We start from the raw sequence: 26,440 nt of genomic DNA, 5'->3' as shown, positions 1-26,440 counted from the left end.
TATTGAGTTAATGGCAGTGTTGTTGATGCGATTGGTTCAGTATAAAGTCGACAAAGAAATCCTGACTAAGAAATTGAATGAGTGATCAATGTCTATGACAAGGTGCTAAAGTTAGAAACTTCAAATTGGGACAGTTCTTGGGTTTATGAGAAACTGTATCAGTCAGGAACGATTTGTTTTAGAAATTCTACCTGAAATTGGGAATGGGTATTCCAATTATTATAGCAAAATGTCCATATCTGAAAATCTCTTTAGGTTAAAGACATAAAATTCGAAATTCACACTTTTTAATTTTATATTATTAAATAAATGTTTAAATGTTTTGTGATTTACATATTTGACCTAAAAGGGGAATAAGAGCTGGGGTACTAAGATGTAGATATCTCAGAATAAATTTGGTTTACAAACATGAAATAGCACTTACAAGACATTTTATTTAAAATATCTAAACATGTGTTGCTGCGTTTTTATTTTTTTAAAACTTGATCTAGAAGATGAGAGAAAGACAGTAGAAATTGTGCAGAAAAGGGGCAAAGCGAGTCTTACAGTTATTACAAGAAAACGTATGAAATTTGGTATTAGTATACTTCAGCTAAAGGATTAAATACATGTTTCAGCATTTCTTAAATATCTCACCAATGAGGTCGATGAATAAAAGTAGGGTTGTTTCATTAAGATTTTGTGGGAAGTGTCAACTTGTCGAACATACAGGAATTCAATATGAAAGACACAGGGCAAATAAAGTAACATATTTCCGGCAGCATCATGTTGACGTAAGAGTAGCAATATATAGAATAACGTTATCAGTGATGTGAACAATCACGACACCAGTTTTAACTTCTTGGAGTGCAAGCGGAAGGGCAGGTACCTTTTTAAGAGTCACTTTTTTTATTCCGAAAAGAACAGTTTTATACTATTTGACTTAAATTACAGTACACCATGTCTAGGGGACAGTCGGTGGGCGGACGATAACACCGAGAGTTGCTCGACTGCTTGCTTACCTCTAGCATCGTCACTGAGTATCAATATGTGGTGGTATAGATGCCAGGAATATGTCATAGTTGTGACTACTTCAAATACAAGTCGTTATTGGTAATACCTAAAGACAGGAGCGACGTTTTTATGGTGCCTTCAATACGATCTAGACAATTCTGGTTTTCTCTGTACCAAGAAAAACTCTCCTCTAATAGCTTATTCAAGCTCCTACTCTTCTGTGGCAGCGAAAAGCAGAAAGACGTCTTGATGTCCAACATGCAATAAGTTTTCGAGAATGCAATTACTCTTGAATGATTATGATCAACATTCCAATTGAATTATTCGTCCGTCACGAAACATTATGTGTCGATTATCTAGAATCAGTGATTCTAATGAAATCATGTTCAGAGAATTTTCATGAGAAGATGCAAGGCGATAATAGATACAGATATACTTTTCTAACCATCACTTTCACGATATACGAGAAGAGTCACTCACAAATTTTGTCTTGTAGGATACTCTAGTTACGAGCTGAAAACCAGCACAGCCGTATTTGTTACTGATGGATTTTCGGCCATTCCAATGCCGCAAACATTCGAATATCCAAAAGATCACCATAAAATGCTTCAAGCCTTTTCTAGATGTTTGGGAATTTTACACCTTCGTTCACAGGTAACTTCTTCATTACAAACTGTACTATGCACGAATTAACCATGTAACTTGAAAACTTAACTACTGTTGCCCGCATTGCTCACTTGGGCTCGCACAAGCTCAGGTGAATTATTCTGAATAAGGTTTTTGTATTAGTTCAGGTTTGCAGTCACTCGAACTTAGGCTCGCTGTATAAAATAGGCTCATGTTCACTGAGGACTCAGACTCCCTACTTTAAATTGGGCTCAAACTGGCTCTTACTAAATCATCACTAATTTCATAGCAGCTCGTGCTTGTTCATTAGGTGCATTGATATTGTAGTTCATTACCTACTTGTAGTGCTCGCCTCAATTACTGATACAAATTCCGATAATCGGAATTGCAACCTTGGACATTTCTACTTACTACCGTATGATGCCGCCAATCTAGCACTTCTATTTATAAGTATAAAATCTAAATTCCTGGATTGATTTGAATGTCCCACACATGCTCTAAATAAAATATGAAAAGTATCGGTGATATGGCATCTTATAGTTTCGTACCGTACAAATGCACAAAAGAACAAAACAACTTGCTTCTTATCCGCACTATAAGTCTCAGTGGCGTATATCAAAATTTCATCAACGGAGCTTAAAGCAATGAATCTCATATCATTTCAGAACTCACGGTATATACGAGTTTGTATATACATATCTCTCGTGTATATATATATATATATATATATATATATATATATATATATATATATATATATATATATATATATATATATATATATTCCTTAATGTAGAGTATGTTTATTTGTTATACCTTGCTCGAGAAGGTTAACATCTTAAGATCTCGGAATCTCCCTTGCCTCTCCCCAGTAAGTATTAATCATAATAAAAATAAAGAAAAAAATTACCTCCATCTGAATTTAGCCCTTGTCGAGTTGTTCCTCCTCCGGCCGCTAGAAGAAAAAGAAGAAAAATCAGACTTCTCATCATCTACATCACAACATATTGAATAGTTATATTCAGCGAAACTAATTTAAAAAAAGCCGGAGAAAATAACACCAGCTTGAAAATATTCTTTTGAAAAAAGACTTAAAATACAAACTAAGCAAAACATAATATACGCTTATAAAACAACGTCAATCATAAAACTTTTTAATAACCGAATCCTTTTCAATTAAACAGATTAATTGTTAAAGGAGAACAAAATGTGTTAACTTATCAATGCATATATTGATATTTATGGCTTGCTATATATCAATGTCAAGCAATGTTTCATAAATAGCCACAAATATGTTCTGTTTATTATTATTATTATTATTATTATTATTATTATTATTATTATTATTATTATTATTATTATTATTATTATTAAGTGTACAATGTAAATATATTTTCCTTTACGCCGCTAAAACACAGAATTTTAATTTCACTTTGTAAAAAAAATTATCAAATAAGATTCAGTAACATATTTTCACTAATATTCTACCATTATTTTAATTTGTCATAACAAAGTATTATTATGCACACGCATATATAAATTTGTTTTATGCCGATAATGTTTAATACAGTTTGAATGAAACTGAAGTTAAACAAGTAACATGTAAAAAAAAAAGTATTGGTGTTCGTTATAAAGGAAAAATGGCAATGAGAATATATTTAAAAAAAACTAATTTCGTTATTTTTAGAACCGAAATTACACAGAAAACACGAAGAAATACTGCATTGTGATAAAGAAAATGTGTCTGAGAGAATATATTTTTATAAATTAATTTCATTCATTTAGAACAAAGTTTACACAATAAAAAGCAAAGAAATACTGCAATTAAGTTCATTCTTAAACTTAAGTAAATTTATTTTTAAAACAAAATGTTCCGTCAATTTTATGTTCTGGTCATTTTCATTTTTCCCATAAACTAAAAAAATATACATGTGTTAATTGCTTCTATGAATCTTCCAGATTTTTTTGTCTCGTTCATTTAAAATACAGGGTGTTACGTGATTCTGTTAAAATATTTTAGGAACATATTCCTGTTGAGGGCAGAAAGAATTATGGTTTATTGCACATGCACTCATCTAAAAAAAAAAAAAAAAAAAAAAAAGGTTGTAAGAAGAGATGAAAATAGCAATGATCTTTTCGAAAGAAAGTTTGTTACTAAGGAGAAATGTATTATGGCTTGTGAAGTAAACTAATAGCTAAAAACGGAAGCCTGTTGATTTAGGTTAGTTACCAAGTGGGTAAGGGAATGTTTTAACTGGTAAATAAACATTTAACAATTCCTCACATCAAAATAAGGAAAAAAGCTAATATAGAGCTGTGCTCAAAAATGGATAGTTTCGGAGTTACAAAGTGCCGAAAACGTAAAATAAGTGAATTTAAAAAGCAACATAGCTCCATTACTATGAAACCTATCATATTCGGGTTAAGACATCAGTGAGGAGTTAGTATGTGGACTACCCAAATATCCACCTTTCAGAACTTTCGGTACTTGTACAATCATTTTTAGAGAGGCTGTTTTAGAGTTCTTGATCACTCTCACGTGGGAGACACGGGTTCGATACCCGGCGGGAGCTCATGTGGTTCGGATTCCACGTTAATCAGTAGCTCTACGTCTCGTATAGCTTCGCTGCTGAAAACGAACGTTAAACTAAAATCAACTCAAATTGATCACTGTCTACCATCCTCTCTAAAAATTCTTCTGCAAGTAGTGGAGCATTCTTAAACATGGATATTTGGATAGTTCACATACCAGTTCCTCAGTGATGTCTTGACCTGACTATGATAGGTCCTATACTAGTGGAGCTATGAACTTATTTAAGTTCGCTTGTTTTACGTTTCGACACCCAATAACTCCGAAACCATCCACTTTTGAGGACAGGTCCATATGAACCTCTTTCTTGTTTTGATGTGATGAATCTGTTTCCAAACTATTACGATCACATTTATGTAACACTCTGTGTGTATATATACTCCTACATGTGTTCAATATTATTTCTTCAGTTCTTAAATTGAGCTCCTATTACAAAATTGGATATCAATTAATTGGAGTTTAAATTCCTTTCAAGCAAAAAAAAAAAAAAAAAGTATATGACGCAGTCGTAGAGTTTAACGTCAAATGCAAATATAAAGTTGAATATTTACAGGGGATTGAAAGCTAATATTTTGGCCAAATTTTTGAGAAAAATACTCATAAAACGCTTCGTATGGAGTACTGTAGCATACAGGGTAGAAACATGAATATTACGCAAAAATGATGGAAAATGAGAGGGAGCTGAAAATGCGAGGTTTTAGAAATGGTGGAAGAGAAAATAACACTTTTAGATATTATTGAGAAAAAGAAGAGAAACTGATTGGGACATTAGCTAAAAGGGAATTATGAGTGACGTGCTAGAGGGTATGGTGCCAGGAAAAAGAGGGAGAGGGTGAAGGAAGCTACAATTGATGGACAATATCAAAACAGGAAAATCTTATCTGAAGACGAAGAGGTTAGGGGAAGACCGTGAGGCATGGAAGTTTCTGAGTTGCGCCAGTAACCAATAATGGAAGAATACGTATGATTATAATGATTTCTCGTTTGAAAGAGTATTCTTTGTTGTGGCCTCACGTAGACTGCATACGGGTCTAACGATAGTTTTCGGAGTTAGACTATGAAACTCCTCAATGGCTAAGAGTGTTAGACTATGAAATTCCTCAATGGCTAAGAGTGTTAGACTATGAAACTCCTCAATGGCTAAGAGTGTTAGACTATGAAACTCCTTAATGGCTAAGAGTGTTAGACTACGAAACTCCTGAATGGCTAAGAGTGTTAGACTACGAAACTTTCAATGGCTAAGAGTGTTAGCCTGTGAAACTCCTCAATGGCTAAGAGTGTTAGACTATGAAACTTTTCAATGGCTAAGAGTGTTAGACTACGAAACTCCTCAATGGCTAAGAGTGTTAGACTATGAAACTTTTCAATGGCTAAGAGTGTTAGACTACGAAACTCCTCAATGGCTAAGAATGTTAGACTACGAAACTTTTCAATGGCTAAGAGTGTTAGACTACGAAACTCCTCAATGGCTAAGAGTGTTAGACTATGAAACTCCACAATGACTAAGAGTCTTAGACTACGAAACTCCTCAATGGCTAAGAGTGTTAGGCTTGAAACTCCTCAATGGCTAAGAGTGTTAGACTATGAAACTCCTCAATGGCTAAGAGTGTTAAACTATGAAATTCCTCAATGGCTAAGAGTGTTAAACTATGAAACTCCTCAATGGCTAAAAGTGTTAGACTATAAAACTTCTCAATGGCTAAGAGTGTTTCTACACATAAATTCGAAACACGTGCATTGTATTTTCATGATTCGCTATTTTGATTTGAAAGAGTATATTTTCCTTGTACCACATATAAACTTCACAAGAACATACGGACAGTATTCTGAGCTACAGGATGTCCGTAAACTAGCTCAACTCAAACTTTGGATAGTCAGAACATTTAAAACATAAGTGCGAATTGAATGGAAAGGTTTAAAATTGTCGATGCTTTTAGATTAAATCTTGAGGTGGAAGCTCAATTTTTGTCCTCATGATTGCCAGAAACATTGGAAGGTGAAGATTTTTTTTTTACAGGAATCTTGAAAAATTTCGAATTAAAGACAATTGTGACTTTTTTATGAGCAAATGCAGAATGTAGGATGGATATAACTTCATCGTTGTGAAACATCAAAAACACGTTGACACCAAGTGTAGACATCCCATGGCCATGACAATAGTGTGTCTTAAGAATTAAATATTTTCAGGTATTTCAGCATAATATAGAAATACTGAAGGTACCTGAAGATGACAACACATGTAGATTAATACCAACAACCCTATAGATAGACTGTTACAAGAAATGTAATAATCTACGTGTGGTCATCCCTTCCTGACCTTCATAAGGTTCTAACAATAATCTTCAGGTTATAATATGAAACCCTCCAATAGCTGAGAGTGCTATTATTGTAAGTAATCGATTTCATTATATACATACGTATTCATGCAGAACTTCATGTACTGACTTTGATTATTCTTCTTCAGTTTCAAATAGTATCCTATTTCGGAAGTTCAATTTTTTTTTATTAGCACCTGAATATAGTTTTTAAAGTTTGACCATGAAACTCCTCAACACACGATAGTGTTAATATGTATATGTTCGCGTATGAGCATGTTCAACTCTCTTCATGTGAGAAACATTTCGATAAACGGGAAGATGAGGATGCTCAGTGGTCTAGCCAAAACGCAGACCTAAATCCTATCAAGAATCTGTTGGAAGTTCACCAAAGGCTGAGGCTACGAAACTTTTCCATTCGGGATCAATTATTGCACTTTTAGATCAAAGAAGGAGCGGGAGTACCCTTAAACCGATTGGTTGTTCTCATTGACCCAATGAAATCACGCTGCGCGCTATTAATTAAAGCAAGAGGTTACGCAACCAAGTACTTTTTGTCATTTTCAGATTTGTTTACATTGTTTCGGTAAGTTATTCTGGACCAAGTGTAGTTCTAAAACATTCTCAGTTATACAGTGACAATTGTCAACATACAGTAATTTTCAAAAAAATGTCTGTAATCTTACCAATTATGAAAAAAAAAATGTTCCTTATTTTGTGATAACATCGTATTTACTGCTGCTACTCAAATGTCGTAATATTTGTGAAGCATGTTGTTTAATAAACTTTATATTCTTGTAAACATGTATTTGTCAAACTACTTATAGTCGCCAGAGTACGTATATGTATCAGACTAAATGGAAATGTTAAGAATGATCTCAGTTTCTGCAAAAATTAATTGAATGAATACCAACCTAGGAAGGATTATAAAGAATTTTGTAAAGTTATAGTCACAATATTAGGTGCAACATCACAAGAACAAAGGTTTTCTTCAGTGCACCATCGTCTGCACCGTGCTAGGGCGTGGTGAAAGCTATATATTCAATCAAAATTTGATGGAAAGGACTAACGCAATTTAAAACTGGACGTTATTTTGCGTTAACCATAATATTGATTGTTAACTGCCACTTGTCTCACCGGGACTCATTTACATAATTGGCAGCCGAGTTCCTAGAATAATATATAATCATTGCAAACACAAAATCTAAGAATCCTACTCAAATTTTACGAAATACAAAAGTCCTTGAAGAGATCTGGACAAAGATACTTATTTCAGATCCCCCCAAAATGTTATATTTTAAAACCAAAATCTTAAAGACCTTTAAGAATCGTACAAATCTATCGTGCGCCAATGATTCATTTAAGTTGAAAATGGTTGTATTCACATGACATACCCTGGGTTTGAGCATTGCCTCCTCCTGCAACAGCACCAGCTCCAGCAGCTGCAGACACAGAACCACCTGCTCCAGATACTCCCTCTCCTCCATGATCAGAACCAGCTGCTGCTCCACTAGCAGCCGCAGATCCTACTCCTACTCCTCCTCCTCCTTGTGTATTCATGCTTCCACCAGAATTCGCGGCTGCTGATCCAGCTGCTGCAGCTTCGCCTGAAGAGGAACCTGCCCCGCTTCCTGCACTAGCACTATCTCCCGCGCCACTACTTGATCCAGCTCCAGCCCCACTGACGGCAGCAGCAGTTCCATGGCCTTGTGATGCTCCCATTCCACCTATTTCTCCCCCATTGCTACTTCCAAAGCTTCCTGAAACTCCTGATCCTGATGATCCCGCAGCAGCTGAAGACCCACTAGCGGCATAGCCTCCACCTATGTCACCACCAGACCCCTTGCCGGCTGTTCCTCCAATAGCACTTGCCATTCCAGTACTGACAGCGGAGCTTCCACCTTGAGATGCTCCTCCTTCTCGTCCACTATGTCCACCCACACCAACACCAGTACCTCCTCCTCCCATTTCAGGGGAACCGGATTCATGTTCGGAACCTCCTACAGCACTAGACATCCCAACTCCAACATCATGGCCGCCGCCACTACCACCAGAATACCCAGCAATTCCACTACCCATAGCAGTTCCTCCTCCTCCTCCGCCATAACTACTTGCCATTCCACTACCCATGGCAGTTCCTCCTCCTCCACCAGCATACCTACTTGCCATACCACTACCCATAGCAATTCCTCCTCCACCACCATAACTACTTGCCATTCCACTACCCATAGCAGTTCCTCCTCCACCACCACCATAACTACTTGCCATTCCACTACCCATAGCAATCCCTCCTCCTCCACCACCATAAGTACTTGCCATTCCACTACCCATAGCAGTTCCTCCTCCTCCTCCTCCACCATAACTATTTGCCATTCCACTACCCATAGCAGTTCCTCCTCCACCGCCATAACTACTTGCCATTCCACTACCCATAGCAGTTCCTCCTCCACCACCATAACTACTTGCCATTCCACTACCCATAGCAGTTCCTCCTCCTCCACTACCATAACTACTTGCCATTCCACTACCCATAGCATCTCCCCCTCCACCACCACCATAGCTACCAGCCATTCCACCTCTTATAGCGGAACCACCAGAACTTCCACTAGCCCCTGCCATACCACTACCCATAGCGATCTCTTGCAACGTCCCTTCCCTATCACTTTCCATGCCTCCTGCCATTCCAGTGAATATTGATGAACTTCCATCTAAACCAGCTTCATTTCCGCGCTCTGAACCTCCTCCCATAGCTCCAGCCATTGCTCCAGCATGTCCATAGCCACCTCCAATAAGACCATTTCCCATGCCATAACCACCACCCATAGAACCACCAGCACCTGCCATTCCGCCTCCCATTGCAACACTTCCCCTGCCTAATCCAACGGCACCACCCACTGCTCCTGCCATTCCCCCACTATATTCAGAACTTCCACCTGCTATTCCTCCTCCCAGACCAAACCCACCTCCTCCAGCACCAGACATTGCACCACCCATTGCTCCTGCCATTCCTCCACCGTATCCATGGCCACCAGTAGCTAAACCTCCACCCATACCATAAGCACCACCAGCGCCTGCCATTCCACTGCCCAAAGCAGCACTTCCTCCTCCTCCTGCACTCGCTATTGCACCTCCGAGAGCAAGATTTCCTTTCCCTGTTCCTCCAGCTTTCCCCATAGCTCCTGAAATACCCCCACCATATCCTGATCCACTACCTGCTAAACCTCCTCCCATTGAGTATCCTCCGCCTAAGGAACCTCCACCTCCAGCACCAGCTATTGAACTTCCCATAGCCATATTTCCTCTGCCAAATCCTCCAGAACCACCCATAGCTCCTGCTATTCCTCCACCATAAGCAGATCCACCACCACCTATACCTCCTCCCATTCCATAAGCGCCACCAGCACTACCCATTCCTCCTCCCAAGGCTCCACTACCACCACCAGCACCAGCCATTGCACCACCCATGGCAAGACTCCCTCTAGAAGGATTTCCACCCATAGCTCCTGCGATTCCTGCACCCATAGCAGAACCACTACCAGCTAACCTACTTCCACTGCCATATGCACTTCCACTTCCTCCCATTTCACCACCCAGAGCTCCAGCTATTCCACCACCCATGGCAGCAGAACCACCATCACCTGCGCCGGCCAATGCTCCACCCATAGCAAGACCTCTACCAGACCCTCCGGCACCTGCCAGCCCAGGTGTCATTCCTGTTCCAATATCATACCCTCCTCCCAGATCAGCTCCTCCTGCACCGGCCATAGAGCTCCCGAAAGCTCCTCCTCCCATTGCCCCTGTCATACCAGTCCCCATAGTAGAACCGCCACTAGCTAGTCCTCCCCCCATAGCATATCCCGCACCCATAGGACCCCCTGTACCAGCCAGTGCACCGCCCATGCCAAGATTTCCTCTTCCCATCGCTCCTGCCATGGCTGCAGTAAGTCCTGAACCTCCATACCCTCCGCCAGCTCCTGCCATTCCTCCTCCCATTGCACCTCCACCGTACCCTCCAGCATGTGCTAGTCCTGCGGCCATAGATCCACCTAAGAAAAACATAAAACTGTTCAAAAACTTCAATCACATAAACTAGAAATTACATTTCCTTTATTTATCCTCTTTTAATAACTGCAATATCTGTGAGACAATCAGGACAAAAATATCACAAATTTTGAAGTTAGCATTACTACAAAAATAATATATTAAAAATAACGTTAAAACAAAAAAATGCTTCAAAATTATGAGAACTCATATTACTGTTATATGTGTTGGTAAGTCAAAAACGCTTTTTATAGTGTACAATTATAGAGTTGTAATCTCTGTGGTTCATCTAAATTTACTGAAATGAGGATGGATTGGGAATTTGAGTTAAAATCCAACCTAAGAGTTACAACTTTAAGATATTTCCGTAGGTTGTAAAATCAAAGTAATGCTTAAAAATGATAGAGACAATTAGAATTGAGAATGGATTAGGATGAGAGAAAAAAGAAGAAACTCATGCGCAATGTCTTAATGAAAAATGTCTTCTACATTGCTCCCTGCTTTATCTTGTTTTGTCTTCAGACTGATTGCACCGTGGGAATTCAGGATAGACAAATGTCTCTGCCGATGTAATCTAATATACTTATATACATACACTCTATCATTCTGGATTTTCAAAAGTATGTATCTGTTAAGGAAAATGAAAAGGGGTTACTCCACGGACTGCTCCATGCTATTATTGAAGTCTTCACCATACTCACATTTTGGATTCACTTATGTCGTGATGAATTTAGCAGTTGTTTACCTTGGTATCCCTGCCTTGGTCTTGGTCCTGAGCTTGTTCTTGCCGGTTGTTTTGTTTTAGAAGTTTCGGGCTGGTGCCCATGCCTTCCATCTGTGTTGTTGCTTGTCATTGGTGTAGCTAGCGTATATGAATTGAGGGATCGCAACTGTCACAGATCCCTTGTTCTTCATTGTGGTGCGCGTTCACTCTTGTCTTCTGGGCATTCTGTACAAGTGTCTTGGTGGATCTCTCGTCCCTAATCTATTTACTGTTGAGTTTGGCGCGTCTCTGACGGTCCTCCAGAATTTTGCGGAGTGCTGGTGTCGTAGATCCTCTAGCATTAGGAGATCCAGATCTTCGTGGAGTTGGGTAATCCTGGTGTCTCTTGAGTGCCCTGTGATTAGGTGTCTCTTGAGTGCCCTCTGCTCGTAATAGTCTGAATCCTACGCACACACACACACACACACACACACACACACACGCATACATACATACATACATACACATAGATAGATAGAGAGAGAGAGATATATACACTTCTCAACAAAGACCAAATCCTCCCGAACCATCAGGCCTTGGTGTTAATCCACCAGGAAGATCAATGTTCTATTAACTATAAGAAATATAAGTACTGTGCTTGAGAAAGAGACGACACATATATGTCTCAGAAATGGCTAGTCTGTGTTAGCATTTCTATGAAATACAAGATTTACGACATACTTTAAAAATACAATGAATTATTTCACGTCTCGATAGCTGGGGACAACAGGTGATTACGGTTCTAAAGTAATAACACCAAGGAATAAAGATCCCAACCCTCTCCTTCCTCACCATAGTTATGACGTAATTGTTGAAATTGGTAGACCTATACTATATCATGAAATAAGTATTAGATCTTCAGAATTAATCTTTCATTCAAACCAAATGCTTTCTTGTACCATTAATTTTTTCAGCATAGTACTAAAGTAAAGAAAATATTTAACCAGTTAAAAAATTTAATCTCATAACAAGAATTGATTTTATTACATATGTTCAAAGAAGATTCTTTCGAAATTTGTGGTATTAGAAGAGTGAAAAGACGTATACGTTTATTCTGAAAAAACAAACCTCTGATGGTATAACTTAAGAATATCCTATTGAACTGTTTCAACATTAACATACTAATATCATACTCTCTTCTTATATTTGTCCAGGATAACCAAAATGGAACTTTGTCATAGCATTGTTCAAACAACCATTGTGTTATGGTTTCCCCAGAAAGAAAAGAGCGTTTATAATTGTAGGATATTAGAATTTTGAGTTGTCATTACCTTGTACAAATATGTGGAAGTATAGATAGGAAATATTAATCAAAGTACTTATAATATACAAAGGTTAGGTATTAATTTGTTTCTGTTAGAATCTGAGTATGTATAAGGAATAAACTTTTTCATGTATCTCCTTACAGGCAGACACGTAGCCAAGGGGTGCGTACGTTGGGTCCGGACCCCCCTTCGAGACCGGAAATGAACAAAATAAGGAAGGGCGAAAAAAAGAAACGGGAAAAAGAAGAATCAGCGTTAAATGTAAAAAGCTACAGCAAGCGTTTGGTTACTCTTTCTTAAGGGGATCTTTGGAGCTAGATGGAATTCGTAATGCTCTCTTACAATAATAGTCAGTTTAACTTGATCCCCACATAAGATTTTCACGTTTTTCAAAAGCAAATATTTCCGTGCATGTGTATAACTATTGAAGGGGGGCTTATATATAGTCTACGGGAGCTCAGCCCCCTCCTGAACATGCCTGAATTCAACACTGGTCATGCCTACCCAGATGATATGAGCTAGCATGGTAGTACGTACAAATAGATGGAATTGTTCAAAATGTTAGATACTTATGATATGTTTATATGAGGGTTAATTATTTGTTGTACCCTCTGAAGGAGCAAAGTATCAGACTTATATTCTCTCAAGTGTAATCAGTGTGTTATGGTCTTATAGTTGGTGCTCGACTCTATAATTAGTGTGATATATAATAAAGTACAGGTGAAAGTGAATATCTGTTCTGAAATCACGTTCTCGGTCTAGATTGGTTATCGCATAAATTATTGAATACCCATAAGGGAATACATGAATCAGTCTATTCCTTACACACACTTAGATTCTAACAGGCAAATAAGTTTATAACAAATTATTTAGTCATTAAGCTGGCATAGAAATGCCAATAAAAGTTATAATAAGTATCACTATACTAATACAATTATAATAAGTATCATTATACCAATACAAGTTATAATAAGTATCACTAAGTTCAAACAGTATCTGTAAATGAACTTATGAACTAATTAACTGGTTAAAGTAGCTTATATCATAACTAGAACGGCAAATCGAAAAACGATTGTGAACAGAACAATGTTACCAGAAATTATAATACAGTAATCATCCTACAAACCTGGATATATCAAGGAGATAGTTGCTTTGATTTCATTCTGATTAAATATAGTTTAAATAAAGATTTCAGTCATGAATTATGGTATAGAAATACAATATAAAGTAAAATGTCTATTTCACCTATTTTTCCGTTAATCAACTGTAGTTAATAGCTAGTTAATGTATTTCAGTTAGAAGTTTCTGTATCTAAATTACCGTCCAAAATTAGCAAAGGATATCAAGAATTCAGCTGGCTTCGTAACGTGTTTTTTTTTTTTTAATCTACTTTTCATGTAAAACTAAAGTAATGGTTTATCCTCTACGGTCCCCCAGTACTCATTTGAGTACATTCATTTTAATATTCCTTAAATATATGTCGTTTCATTTCAATCGCACCCTTACACATTTTGCTTCTCAAGTACTCATTCGAGAACAAATTTAGTGCACTTTTGGTCCATCAGATAGCAGCATTGATCATACAGTGTTAAATTCAAAAGTATGGTTGCAGCAGGAGTGGGAGGGATTGAAATACATGACAAACAAACGTGAGTATATTATTTGATTTACCTTCGGTATTGTATAAAAAATTATTTTCTTCTAGTTTAATAGAAACTTCTTCATATAAAAACATTACTCGTGATTTGGACGTTCTGTACATTTCAGAACTTAGTAAAAATTATCATGTACTCAGATGAGTACTTCGGGACTTATGTATACATATTATTCCCCTGTACTCATTTGAGTACTTTTCATATTGCTAGATATTTTTTATCTTTCAAAAGCTATTTTAAGTTTTGTTTTCTTTTAATTGAAATAAATATGCTCCATTTTGTGTGTTTAGAAATAAATATGCTCCATTTTGTAGATAAAATCCGTAGATTCCGAATCACCAGACAAAATTTGGAAAGTGAAGCCAATAGTTGATGAGATACAACACGGTTGTAACCTGCTGCCACAAACAAAAGTCCGTTGCTATCGACGAACAAATTATACTTTTTTCAGGACAGAAAATAACTCAAGGTTTGAAGCAATATGTTCCTTCTAAGCCCAATCCTTGGATATTAAAAAATTGCTCTAGCAGCGTGTGATGGTTTGGTTTTAAATTTTTTGAAATATCAAGGTAAAATTACATTTCCTGAAGAGTTAGTGAAAGTGTATGGAGTAGGAGGAGCTGTTGTAAAAAAATAGTTGAACCAATGGATTCTGTAAAATTTGTTTATTCTGACAAGTTCTTTACTAGTGTGTCCACTGCTGAAAAAGTGTTTGAGGCAAATGCATATTGTACTGGTACAGTAATGCGAAATAGAACAGGAAGAGCATTCAAAAATCTGAAGAGTGATAAGGAAATAGTAAGAGACGAAGTGATGTTCGTATGTAGAAATGATGGTAAAATAGTTATAGTTAAATGGAAAAACAATAAGAGTCTTCTCTTGTTATCTACGGCTTTTGGTAGTTTACCACAAGATCAAGTTCTAAGATACAGCAAAGAAGATAAATATCATGTTTTTGTTCCTAGGCCTTCTGTAGTAAAACATTATAATGACAAAATGGGTGTGTAGATTTGCAAGATAGATTGATTTCGTACTACAGAATCTCCACTAAGACTAAGAAATGGACTGTAAGAGTATACACTCATTTCTTGGATTTTGCTGTTATATTTTGAATAAAATAGATTGTAAGCTTGCAGGTACACCAAAAAAGACGATTTTGATCTGTTAAGAATTTAGATCAGACATTGCTAATTCTCTATTAGCGTCTGACCCAGAAAACGTGACAGTCCCAAAGTTGACAGGCCAAGTAAGAATAACAGTAAGGTGATTTCTGTGAAAAAAGAGAACAAAATGTTATGCCTATAACTCAATATCATGTAAGGTATGATTCAGTAAATCACTTGCCAGATCACGTCCCTGGTAAATCACAATATCGATGTAGGTTTGAAAAATGCAGAGAAAGAACAAGGATTAAATACATAAACTGCGAAGCTTTCCTTTGCTTGCAAAATAGAAGTTGTTTTCTGCGTTCCACACCAAGTAAATCCATTCACCGGGTTTGCAAGGTTATATGTTATGAAAACAACAGTGCATGCTAGATAGTATTACACATGGCAAATGTAAAGTTATTATCGAGATGTAAAATGCATGATTGTTCTAATGAAACATTGAATGTACATGATTATGTTAGCAGCTTATCTTATAAGGTACTGAACGTAAAAATATACAACTAGTAAATTTTCTTTATTTCTCATTTTGTTAAGATACATCACAAAATTATAGCGTAATTTGTTGTAAACACTGCAACAATATTTTTGCCATTAACGTTTGATTTTTCACTAAACATTTGCAAAAAGTCGTTTATGGTATGCAGTGAATTCAACTAAATTCTCATTGATAATTATACGCACACTAAATGTATCACGAATGATGTTAAAATAAATAATTTTGCTTCAAAACAAAACAACTAAATCTTTATTGATACCTGGCTTCTAATACTTGCTTCGTTTCTAGCAAAAACATCCTTTATTTATTTTTATATTTACAATAAATATATGCAGTACGCCCCTAAAGTACTCAAATGAGCACATGCCCTCCCTCTGCCTCTATGGCACATTTTAATATGAAATTGCTTTTAATACACTGAAATACATATAACTAACTAGAAAATATTCAGAAATAATTTTTTGGTGCAGTAAAAAAAATTCGGGACCGTAGAGGTTATCAGTATTTGTTGAAGAAAAGCAAAGCAATGGTTCATTTAAAGAAACAAACAAATGCGAAACATGATCACTTACTCTAAGGAAGGAATGTAGACTGAAAGTACTTGAGAACAAGATCCTGAGATAAATATTCAGACTCAAAGGGAACGGAAACGGGGAATGGTGGAAACTTCAAAACGAGGAATTACATAATTTATACGGTTTATCTAACATTGTTAAGATTATCAAGTCTACGAGGCTCAGAGGGCAGGTCATGGTAGCCAGAGAGGGAGAAAATAGGAACATTTTCAAAGTCTTAACTGGAAGTCCAATCCGAAAACAACCATTAGGAAGAGCTAGGTGCAGATAGGAGGACAATATTAAGACGGATCTCACAGAAATAAGAATACAAAGTAGAAAGTAGATCCACTTGGTTAAGAATAGAATTCAATGGAGAGCTTTTGTGAACGTGCCATTTAACCTCCAAGTTCCATAGGCCATAGAGTTAGTTAGATATGAAACGCTCCCATCTCCCAGAAGTAAAACTTGTGTTCTGTGGTACTCCATATTTCAAATGATATCTTCAAAGTGTCTGTAAAAGATACTCTTAACGCTGTATATAGGAAGCTAAGTATCCTCTTCTATTCATGCCTGCCGGCCACGCATAGCTCGGCTCCTCCTCTCTTTCTGACAGTACCACACAAACTTCATCCCCTAAAACTAAAGAGGAAATACATATACCTACATTGTAAAAGCATATTTCAAATTGCATTTGCCTATAGGTAATTGAGAAACAAAATACGGGTTTTTACAACTAGTCATCGTATTTGAGGTTCCTCTGATACCCGCTCTTTAATTTGATACCCGCTAATATCATAGTCAATGTACGGGGGGGAGAGATACAGTAATGTAAAGAAAAACAACTCCTCGTACTGGAATACTTCGAAATAAAGAGTTGATATATTAGAATCAAGGCCACCTCTACCACATGTGGAACACGTGCATTTGTACGGGGCAGCATCTTTCGAGCAGTGACAAAATCTATCATAACTGCATTAAAATAAACATTCCTGGTTAGAAATAGATGTTATGATAATGGTAGTTAAATTTACTAAGCTGACCTATTTGAATACTACAATCTTATGTTTGGATAAATCATATGTAGGTCGCAGTGCTACAGCAAATAGTCGCACCAATCCCAGCATGAATTGCTTTATTTATTGTCAAATACAAGAAATCAATTCTCGAACAGTAACGAACACATCTTCCATTGAGTTAGTTATCACAGTTTGATACGAAAACTAGTCTTGTCTTTCGCACAATTTCCTTATCATAGAAGGTGGAAGTAAGAAAGTTTATTTTTAATTTTTTTAACAGATGTAGAAAGAAAATAAAGAAATAAAGATAAAAAAGCTAATTATAATGAAACTGCAAACTGATCTATTGAGATTGAAGCTCGATATTGAATTCTATGAAAAGTATTGCCATCTTTCCATGTGTTTGCTTTATCTTTCACAAACATAATAGATTATTATTTGAAGAAAAAAGACACAGAGAAATTGTATTTGTAGTGTTTAAAGCTTTCTGAATGTGGGTATAGTTTCACTCGCTTTGTTGTTTATGATGGCGTAGCATACTTAAAATCGTGGTTTTTAAATTTATTCTTTCTGGAGAATAGGGTCAGCAAATGATGGTATTCAACAGGGCACAAATTGCCTAGGGCCGACCCTGATTAGAACAAGCACAATTATCAAACTATGTGCCATTATATATTCTACTAAGAACTATGCCACTCGTTAAATAAGTATAAAATGAATGTTAACTACAATTGGATTGTTGCAATTAATAACTAACTCTAACTCTATGGCCTATGGAACCCGGAGGTTCAATGCCGCGTTCACAAAAGCTCTCCACTGACTTCTATCCTTAGCTAACTGCATCCAGTTTCTACTTTGTATTCCAATCTCTGCGAGATCCATCTTAATATTCTCCTCCCATCTGCGCCTAGGTCTTCCTAATTGACGTTTTCCGATTGGTCCTCCAGCCAAGACTTTGAAAGCGTTTCTACTTTCTTCCATTCTAGCTACATGACCCGCCCACCTAAGCCTCCTAGACTTCACAACCCTAACAATGTTGGGTGAACCACATAAATTATGTAGTTCAATTAATTGAAAAACATTTAACGGTAGTTTTACTTTATTTATTCTCTCTGTAACTTATTAGTAAGATGAAATGCATTCCAGAAATATTAATTAGAGCGAAATCTCTTCTTTACCTCCAAGATTTCTCAACTTGCTCCCACAAAAAGTTTTCTACATGGTAATTGAACTTTGGATTCTAATAATATGGAAATCAAATAATAACATCTAACGTGAATTCGTAAGCTTAGTTAGATTGCTGACACTAGATACGCAATTTGGATTGATCATTTATTGACCAATCAAGATTATGCAAAATGTCCAAAATTACTCTTAAAAGAATATGACAATAAATTATGAATTCTGCATAAAATTCTTTAGGTTCTGCGATGGTGTAAAACAATTCATAAGCATAACACATCCATGTACATTAATTGCAGATTTTTTTGTTTTCCACACTGAGGTAATAAAAACTAAGACACTACATTAAATATCTTACGCTCTGAGTATTGTAAATAACTATGTTATAAGAAAGGTAAACAATTCTTACCAAGTGGACGAACCATCGAAGATGGACGACTACCTATAAGTAAAGACGAAAATTTAAGTAAAGTTCTAATCTATTTCATTTTCTTCCCTTTTTTCTTAAAAAAAGGATCAATCCTCCTGAAGTCCTTTCTAGTCTTATGGTTTTATGTTCTAGCTACTAACATTGTGTTTATCTTTAATACAAAATCATGAATTCACTTCAAACGGAAAACCACCAGGATAAAAATAAACCCATCATTACTTGCGTTTAGCACAATTAGATTCGTTTTTCACATATTTGTACTTATTGAAAATCTCAATGTTGAACCAGGTCTGATATGTTTTATTTTCCTTTCAAGCTTCATTTTTACTTACTAAGAAAAAAAGGATTTTTTCACTAGGATTACGAGGAACATTTGCGTTAGAATATTTACGCACTTACAAGTAGTCTCTAAGTATGTATTCCGTACTGTTTATAGTCGGTACTATTAACCTAAGGCTATGTTTAATTTAATAATATAACACAATAGTCAATAACTGCTAGGGAATAAAAGCACTGATTCCTCACAATTCAAAGAAATAGTACATGATAAAACCGAAATAGAAAATGAAAGCAAAATGGAGAGAGGACATAAAATGCAAGTTTCGATGAGTGCAGAGAGTTTCGTTCATATTACTAAGGCGTATAACTACCATGGGCAAGCCAGCGTGTTTGTTTGGCATGCTGTCGATGGAAATGTTAGAAGAGCCTTAGGTATGCTTTCTTTCATAATGTACTCCATTGTATATCTCGTCTTCCGAGAGCATCTCAATCTCAGACATGTTCGATAGGATTAAGTTCTGGGGAATATGCTGGCCAATCAGTACTGTAGAGGAGCTCACTCTCCAGTATTTCTGTAACTTGGACAGTTCTGAGTTGGTTAAATTTATGCATGCTTTGTAAAAGACCTATCAGTAACACTGTGCGAACTTTTCTGGAAATTTCACGATACAATTTTGTGATATCCTGGTACTACCTCGAAGTGATATTTCCGAAACAGGATATTTTCCCGAAAATTTCATAAGTACTCACGTAGCCAGACGATCACCTTTCAAAAAAACTTCGTATACTGCCAGTATCCTGTTTGTATATCTTAAATTTACTGATATTTGTAACGAAACACCTAGTGGATGTCCTTACATGAATAAAACAACAACATAATCATGATAAAAGACACAAACAGAACTTTTCTATTGTAGAATACAGTATATACTATATGAAAACTGGTGTAAACACGCGGGTATCATACTTAACAAGAAACTTCCCAAAGATATAAAGTCTCAGGACTTTGTTGCTAAATTTAAAGAAGAACTCCAGAAATATTTATTACAACACTACTTTCAGTCGGTGCTGGAAACATAAATTGTTAACTGCAAAAAAATGTTCATGATCTACAGTAAATTAGTGTCATTACTTGTTTTTTTGCAATAGATATATATGCAAAGATTTTTACATACACTGCAAGTAATAATTACTTACTGAAACTTCATTTTAAATAATATCAAGCAAAGTGTAAGGTATAATAAAGATATCATGTAAAGTGTAAGACATAATTATTAACCTATTGTGCATAGTTTACATTATTAATGCTACCTTTGCTCTTGTGTTTAACCTATATATAAATGACATGTCCACTTTAAGTGTATTATAATACAGTGCTAAATGTATGAAAAAGAGGATGTAAATAAATGCAATACAATACAACGCCTTGAAATGAGTGATATTCAGATTGTTATCAAAATTAAGTGTTACCTTGTTGTTGAGTGTTGTGTTATATTTTCTATCAAGTAGTGAGTTTCTTGTACAGCTGATAAACTTACCCCAACCTGACCCTACATGTCCGTAAGGTGATCCCAGCGAATATATTGGTCCTGGAAAGAGTATACTATTTAATTATATACTTTGTAAAATATCACACAAAATTGCACTAATTATTATTTTCTGGTCCTTCATTTGGAGTTTCAGTTTAATCAAACTTACGATTAAAAAGAGTTTATATTTCCATTATCGAATCTAATAAGAACAATTAATATACATAAATGACGCGATTATTGACTTCAGGAACGCAATTCTAATAAGTTTTAGAATTTAATAATTATAAGAAATAAATTATTACTTTAAATTTTTATATAAATTAGATTACTAATATTAGTTCCAACCGCAATATAACAATTTAAAAACTGTTATAACAAACTTTACATTGAGTATATCTAATGAAACGGAAAGCATATCTTACTTAATATGTAGTAATTATTTTCAATTTCATATTTCACAGATAATATATGTAAAGTGTTTTTAACTTATTATAATAATTTTGTGGTTTACGTTACAAATATTTAACTTTCAGATTATTTTTTTAACAGGTCTTCTTAATTAGAAGAAAAATTTCATCAACTGGATTAAATTTGATTACAAAATAATAATTAAGAAACACAGTAGTCATCAAGTCACCTAATTGATGTTATATCTGCGATTATTTACTTCAATGAACACATTAGCGTCATCAGCAATTCAATTTGGGAACTATGTAGAGTGAAGATTGACTAAAGGCCTCTCAATTCTAGTTAGGTACGCTCAAGTTCTATACAAGATGTTATAAAAATGTATCACAAGTTTTTGGGAACAGATTGGTTCTTATGAAAATAAGATAAAAAGTTTATATGGACCTGCGCTCAAAAGTGATATTTTTGGAGTTATATGGTGCCCAAAACGTGAAACAAGTTTATACCTCCACTAGTATGGGACCTATCGTAGACGGGTCAAGACATCCCTGAGGAACTGGTGTATGAATTATCCAAATATCCATGTTTAGGAAAGCTCCAGTATTTGAACACCAATATTTAGAGACGTAGATGAAGAGTGATCAAGTACTCCGAAACAGCCTCTCTAAAATGAATGTGAAAGTATCGGAGATTCTGAAAGTTGGATATTTGGATAGTCCACATACCAGTTCCTCAATGATGTTTTGAGCCGAATACGATCGGTCCTATAGTAGTGAAACTATGGAACTTTAAAATTAATTTTTTTTCGCATTTTCGGCATAAAATTATTTTTTTTTTCGCATTTTCAGCATAAAATTATTTTTTTCGCATTTTCGGCATAAAATTAATTTTTTTCGCATTTTCGGTATAAAATTAATTTTTTTCGCATTTTCGGTATAAAATTAATTTTTTTCGCATTTTCGGTATAAAATTAATTTTTTTCGCATTTTCGGTATAAAATTAATTTTTTTCGCATTTTCGGTATAAAATTAATTTTTTTCGCATTTTCGGCACCCTATACCTACGAAACTATGCACTTCCAATCGCAGATCCATATGAGCTTTTTTCTTATTTTGATGTGAGCAATATATTCCAAAAATATTGTAAAATTTTTGTAACACCCTGTATAGGTAAAAAGTGATTTGCTTTCCATTATTAATATTAATATTAGTTAAGACAATACCACTAATCTTGAAACCATATTCGACAGGCAGTTAAAATTTGATTACGGTACAAATCCTATTACGGAAGGATCAAGAAGAATCAAGTTTTCCAAAATGGTTGACCGTATGTATTTTTATATAAACTACTCGTAAAAGAGAAACTAGAATATGGATCTGTAGTAAGGAATCCCACCAAAATGTGAAAACACAGAGCCAGAATCTTCTACGTTTATTAGTTCGTTCGGACAGGAAAGGAACAGATATATGAAAGTATGTCACGGTCTATTGAAGCCTGAAAATCGGAAAATTAAATTTGAAAATTTCGTGTTGCGTCTCCGGGTAGCATTGTCTCGCTAACGGTTTCGCCTTTGGTGTGAACTGGTCTTGGGTTTCTTTGCCAGTTAGGACACTCGATTACACTCTTTAGGTTAAATGAGATGGGTGATTAATCAAAATGAATAAAGGGGAGAATGAGAATATAGGAGAAACGGGGAAACACCAAGAAAATTCACGGACAAACAGTTGTGCAAGAACTTACTTTCTTTGGAATCGAATAAAAGACCCCGCAATAAATCTCTATATTAAACTAGAGGCTGAAACTTTTTATTAAAGTTTCTCCCTATCTTTCTCTTCAGCCTCTAAGCATAAAACAGACTGTAAATAATTTATTATTGGTCTCACGAATAAGGCTTACTCACATAGTATATCTACACCACTACTAATTTATAAAAATGCATTAGAAAATAGCAAAATTTTCTTTTGCATATTCTGTAAAACATTTACAACAGCTTTCCTCTCAACACAATTTCATTTTAACAAATTGAAACTCTAAAGAAATCAGAACAATATTTTTTCGTATTGTATTTGGTTAAGTGTCATATATGGAGTATTGGACTGTATGGTTCAGAGACTTGGACATTACGGAAGTTAGAAAAGAAATATTTAGAGACCTTCGAAATGTGGTGTTGAAAGAAAATGTAGAAGATAAAACGGACAGAGAGAGTTACAAACAAAGATGAATTAAAACGGATAGGAAAGAAGAGGACGCTTCCAACTACCATTCTTCGTTCAAAGTTCAATTGGTTTGAACATTTTGCGAAGAAATTGTCATTTTCATACCACCATAGTTGGAAAAATGGAAGGAAATCGGAGAATAGAAAGAAGAACACAAGTGATCGATGAATCGAAAAATAGAAGATATTGGGAGTTAAAAAGGAAGCTAAAGATCGAGAAACGTGGAAGAAACATTTCCAAATCCAAACTTCTTTTTAAATAAATTTTTAAAAAAAATCTTATTAGCCACAGGAGCTGCCTGCAGAATACTTAATAATATTTAATAATAATAATAATAATAATAATAATAATAATAATAATAATAATAATAATAATAATAATAATAATAATAATAATAATAATAATAATAATAATAGTTTTTAATTTCTTAATTATATACGGTAATGAATTAAATGTTTTAGTAATGTATAAACAAAATTATTTATCAATGTATTTAATTATAAAATCAGTAACTTTTATTTCCTCGCTGAGACAGGAAAGTAACTACATACAAGACAATGCATATAATCCAGCAGATACTAATTGCCTTGTACTTCAATATTTATGTTTTATCGCTCTACAAATTTACTGAAGAAAATTTAAAAAATGGAATATACCAAAATTTAAGTAATTATAGAAATATAACTTAAAAATATAACTTTCATTAGTAAATTTAACTCTGAGCTCAATATTAAAAGATAAAATTTTAATTTTAATCATTACCTCCAAACGAAGGGTCACCCGAGATATGATTATAGCGTTGACGATGTCTCGAACCTGGGTAATAGCATTATAAAACATGGGAGATATTTATTTATATCATTTCTTTTTTTAAAAAAAAGAATTATATGTAATGTTTTTAATGAATAACATGCATCTTAATATTTTGATAAACTTTATGATGTGAATTAATCAATAAATGTAAAATTCTACAATAAATAGTTTATTAAATGTATGCATTTAAAGACACAATCTGCACATGTTTTTGTAAACTATTCATTTAATACAATTCAAATAAAGTGTTTGCGAAAGTTTCAAAATGACTTTTTTTCCTTATAAATAAGTAAAAGTTGGGTCTATAGAAGAATTACGCAATTAATAACGTTCCGTTTTAATATTCTATAAGAATACATGATTTCTAAATTTTCATTCTGTAATTAATAAGTTGTTCGTAGAGTATTGTCTTTATTAGATATTAGGAAATATGTCAAATGTATATAATTAATCTATTTCGTAGTTAATTGATATATTTATTAGTGAAATATGAATTATTCATTTTTTTTTCGTTTCGCGTCGTTCAAAAAAAGATTAGATATGTTCAGTAGAACAGTAAAGAGTATACCCATTCTTGTATGTTCTTTTGACTACGGCATAGATATTAATGTGACAATTTCAGAAAATGTCGTTACGTTTCAAAAACAAACTTAAATAAAGCTATTCATTCTAAAATAACCAAACATTTTCAAGTAGATTTACAATTTTCCTGACAACATCTTAATGAGCTTTAATATAATCTATAATTTATCCTTCTTCAGTAATTACGCAATAATTAATAAAAATGAGAAACAATTTAGCATGTTCCCTTTGGACAAAAAATGCTTATGAACATCATAAAAGTGATTACACTATTAGAACTGCATGCTATTAGCGGGATTTTAATTAATGCTTATTAACAGAATTTTCTAAGAGCCAACAACAAAGATTTGCAGTGTAAAAGAGTGAATTTGTGTATGGAAATGAATTAGCATCTGTAATTAACAAAATAATAATTTTTAAAAAATTTCTAAGTAGATATACACTACTGTTCAAAAGTTTTCAACCTGATACAAAGTGTTATGTTTCAAAACAGCACTAGGCGTCCGCATGTTAGTATGTGAGTACTGACATAAAAATGTTCCTAAAAATGGGGAGATCCCGCTTCGTTTCCGAAAGACATGGCTTTCAAATGTGAAGTAAATTAACGGCACACAATAGGGAACAACGGTTCATGTATCATAACTTTTGCATAAAAGTGTTATTGTGTCGTTACAAATGAACGCACAAGATAATAACTTACGTATGAAAGTACAAAGTAATTAAGTGTTAAAAGACACTAAAAAAATAATGTTATTGGTTAACAATGTTACCCACTTTGTACAAAGGCCAGAATGTATTTTCCAGGGATCATCTTGGCAGTGAGAAATACACCAAAAAACCGTTTTGGGAATAAGTACCAACAGGACACGAATCCGCGCCGTCACTCCAGTGTTTATTTGATGTCAATGAACATAACCACAGAGGCCATTGTGTACACTCTAACACTTTCGATAATTTATGTATCTGAGGCAGCCATACAGAAATTAAACTCGAACCCAGTCGTGTCTACCTCTACACAATATCCAGTAGTGACTTGGAGACAATACACCGAATGGGGTACAAGAGGAATCCGCAGGAAAAGAAATAAATGTGCTTCTGTTTTCGTGCTTCTGATAGTCCTAAAGGATAATAACATAAGATAATTTTCATGCATTTGGTTCACGCGCAATTTACTCCTCGTTGATGGATTGTTAGTAGTGAGTGTTGTTGGTTGTACGCCAGATCCCGTGGCTGTATGTATGCTTAATTATTACTATGTGTGTTTCCAGGATGTATGAACGTCAAAAACATTAAACCACGACTCTTTAGGTCCAAGGAATGAATTGGTATTTATCTCAATAGGAGCTTCCAGATCAGCAACACTGACAACCCAATAACATCAAATATTGATTAGTTTCATTCTCTATGTTAGTATAAATGTTTTTATACCCACATAATTTTACTTGATTGTATTATCCTGTAATATTGAACATTTCCATTCACTTTCTCATAGTGAGACATTTGAGCTGCTC

General features: G+C 34.9%; 1 protein-coding gene across 9 annotated transcripts in view; it reads right to left on the bottom strand.

The window, feature by feature from the left end:
- Positions 1 to 26,440, bottom strand: part of LOC145683720 (uncharacterized) — a 425,859-nt gene that overhangs the window by 122,722 nt on the left and 276,697 nt on the right. For 7 of the 9 annotated variants that reach the window (XM_081755184.1, XM_081755185.1, XM_081755188.1 and 4 more), the window contains 5 exons: positions 24,297 to 24,350; positions 20,917 to 20,967; positions 19,079 to 19,111; positions 7,920 to 10,571; positions 2,531 to 2,575 (listed from right to left, as the gene is read on the bottom strand). In XM_081755184.1, coding sequence (XP_081611310.1) covers positions 2,531 to 2,575; positions 7,920 to 10,571; positions 19,079 to 19,111; positions 20,917 to 20,967; positions 24,297 to 24,350 — 2,835 coding nt within the window. The remainder of the gene's footprint in view (positions 1 to 2,530; positions 2,576 to 7,919; positions 10,572 to 19,078; positions 19,112 to 20,916; positions 20,968 to 24,296; positions 24,351 to 26,440) is intronic. The other 2 variants (XM_081755190.1, XM_081755187.1) reach the window with 2 other exon arrangements.

Source organism: Thermobia domestica, chromosome 4 (genome assembly GCF_964235325.1).
Source record: "Thermobia domestica chromosome 4, izTheDome1.hap1.1, whole genome shotgun sequence".
NCBI lineage: Eukaryota > Metazoa > Arthropoda > Insecta > Zygentoma > Lepismatidae > Thermobia > Thermobia domestica.
This window is presented reverse-complemented; position numbering and strand designations above follow the sequence as displayed.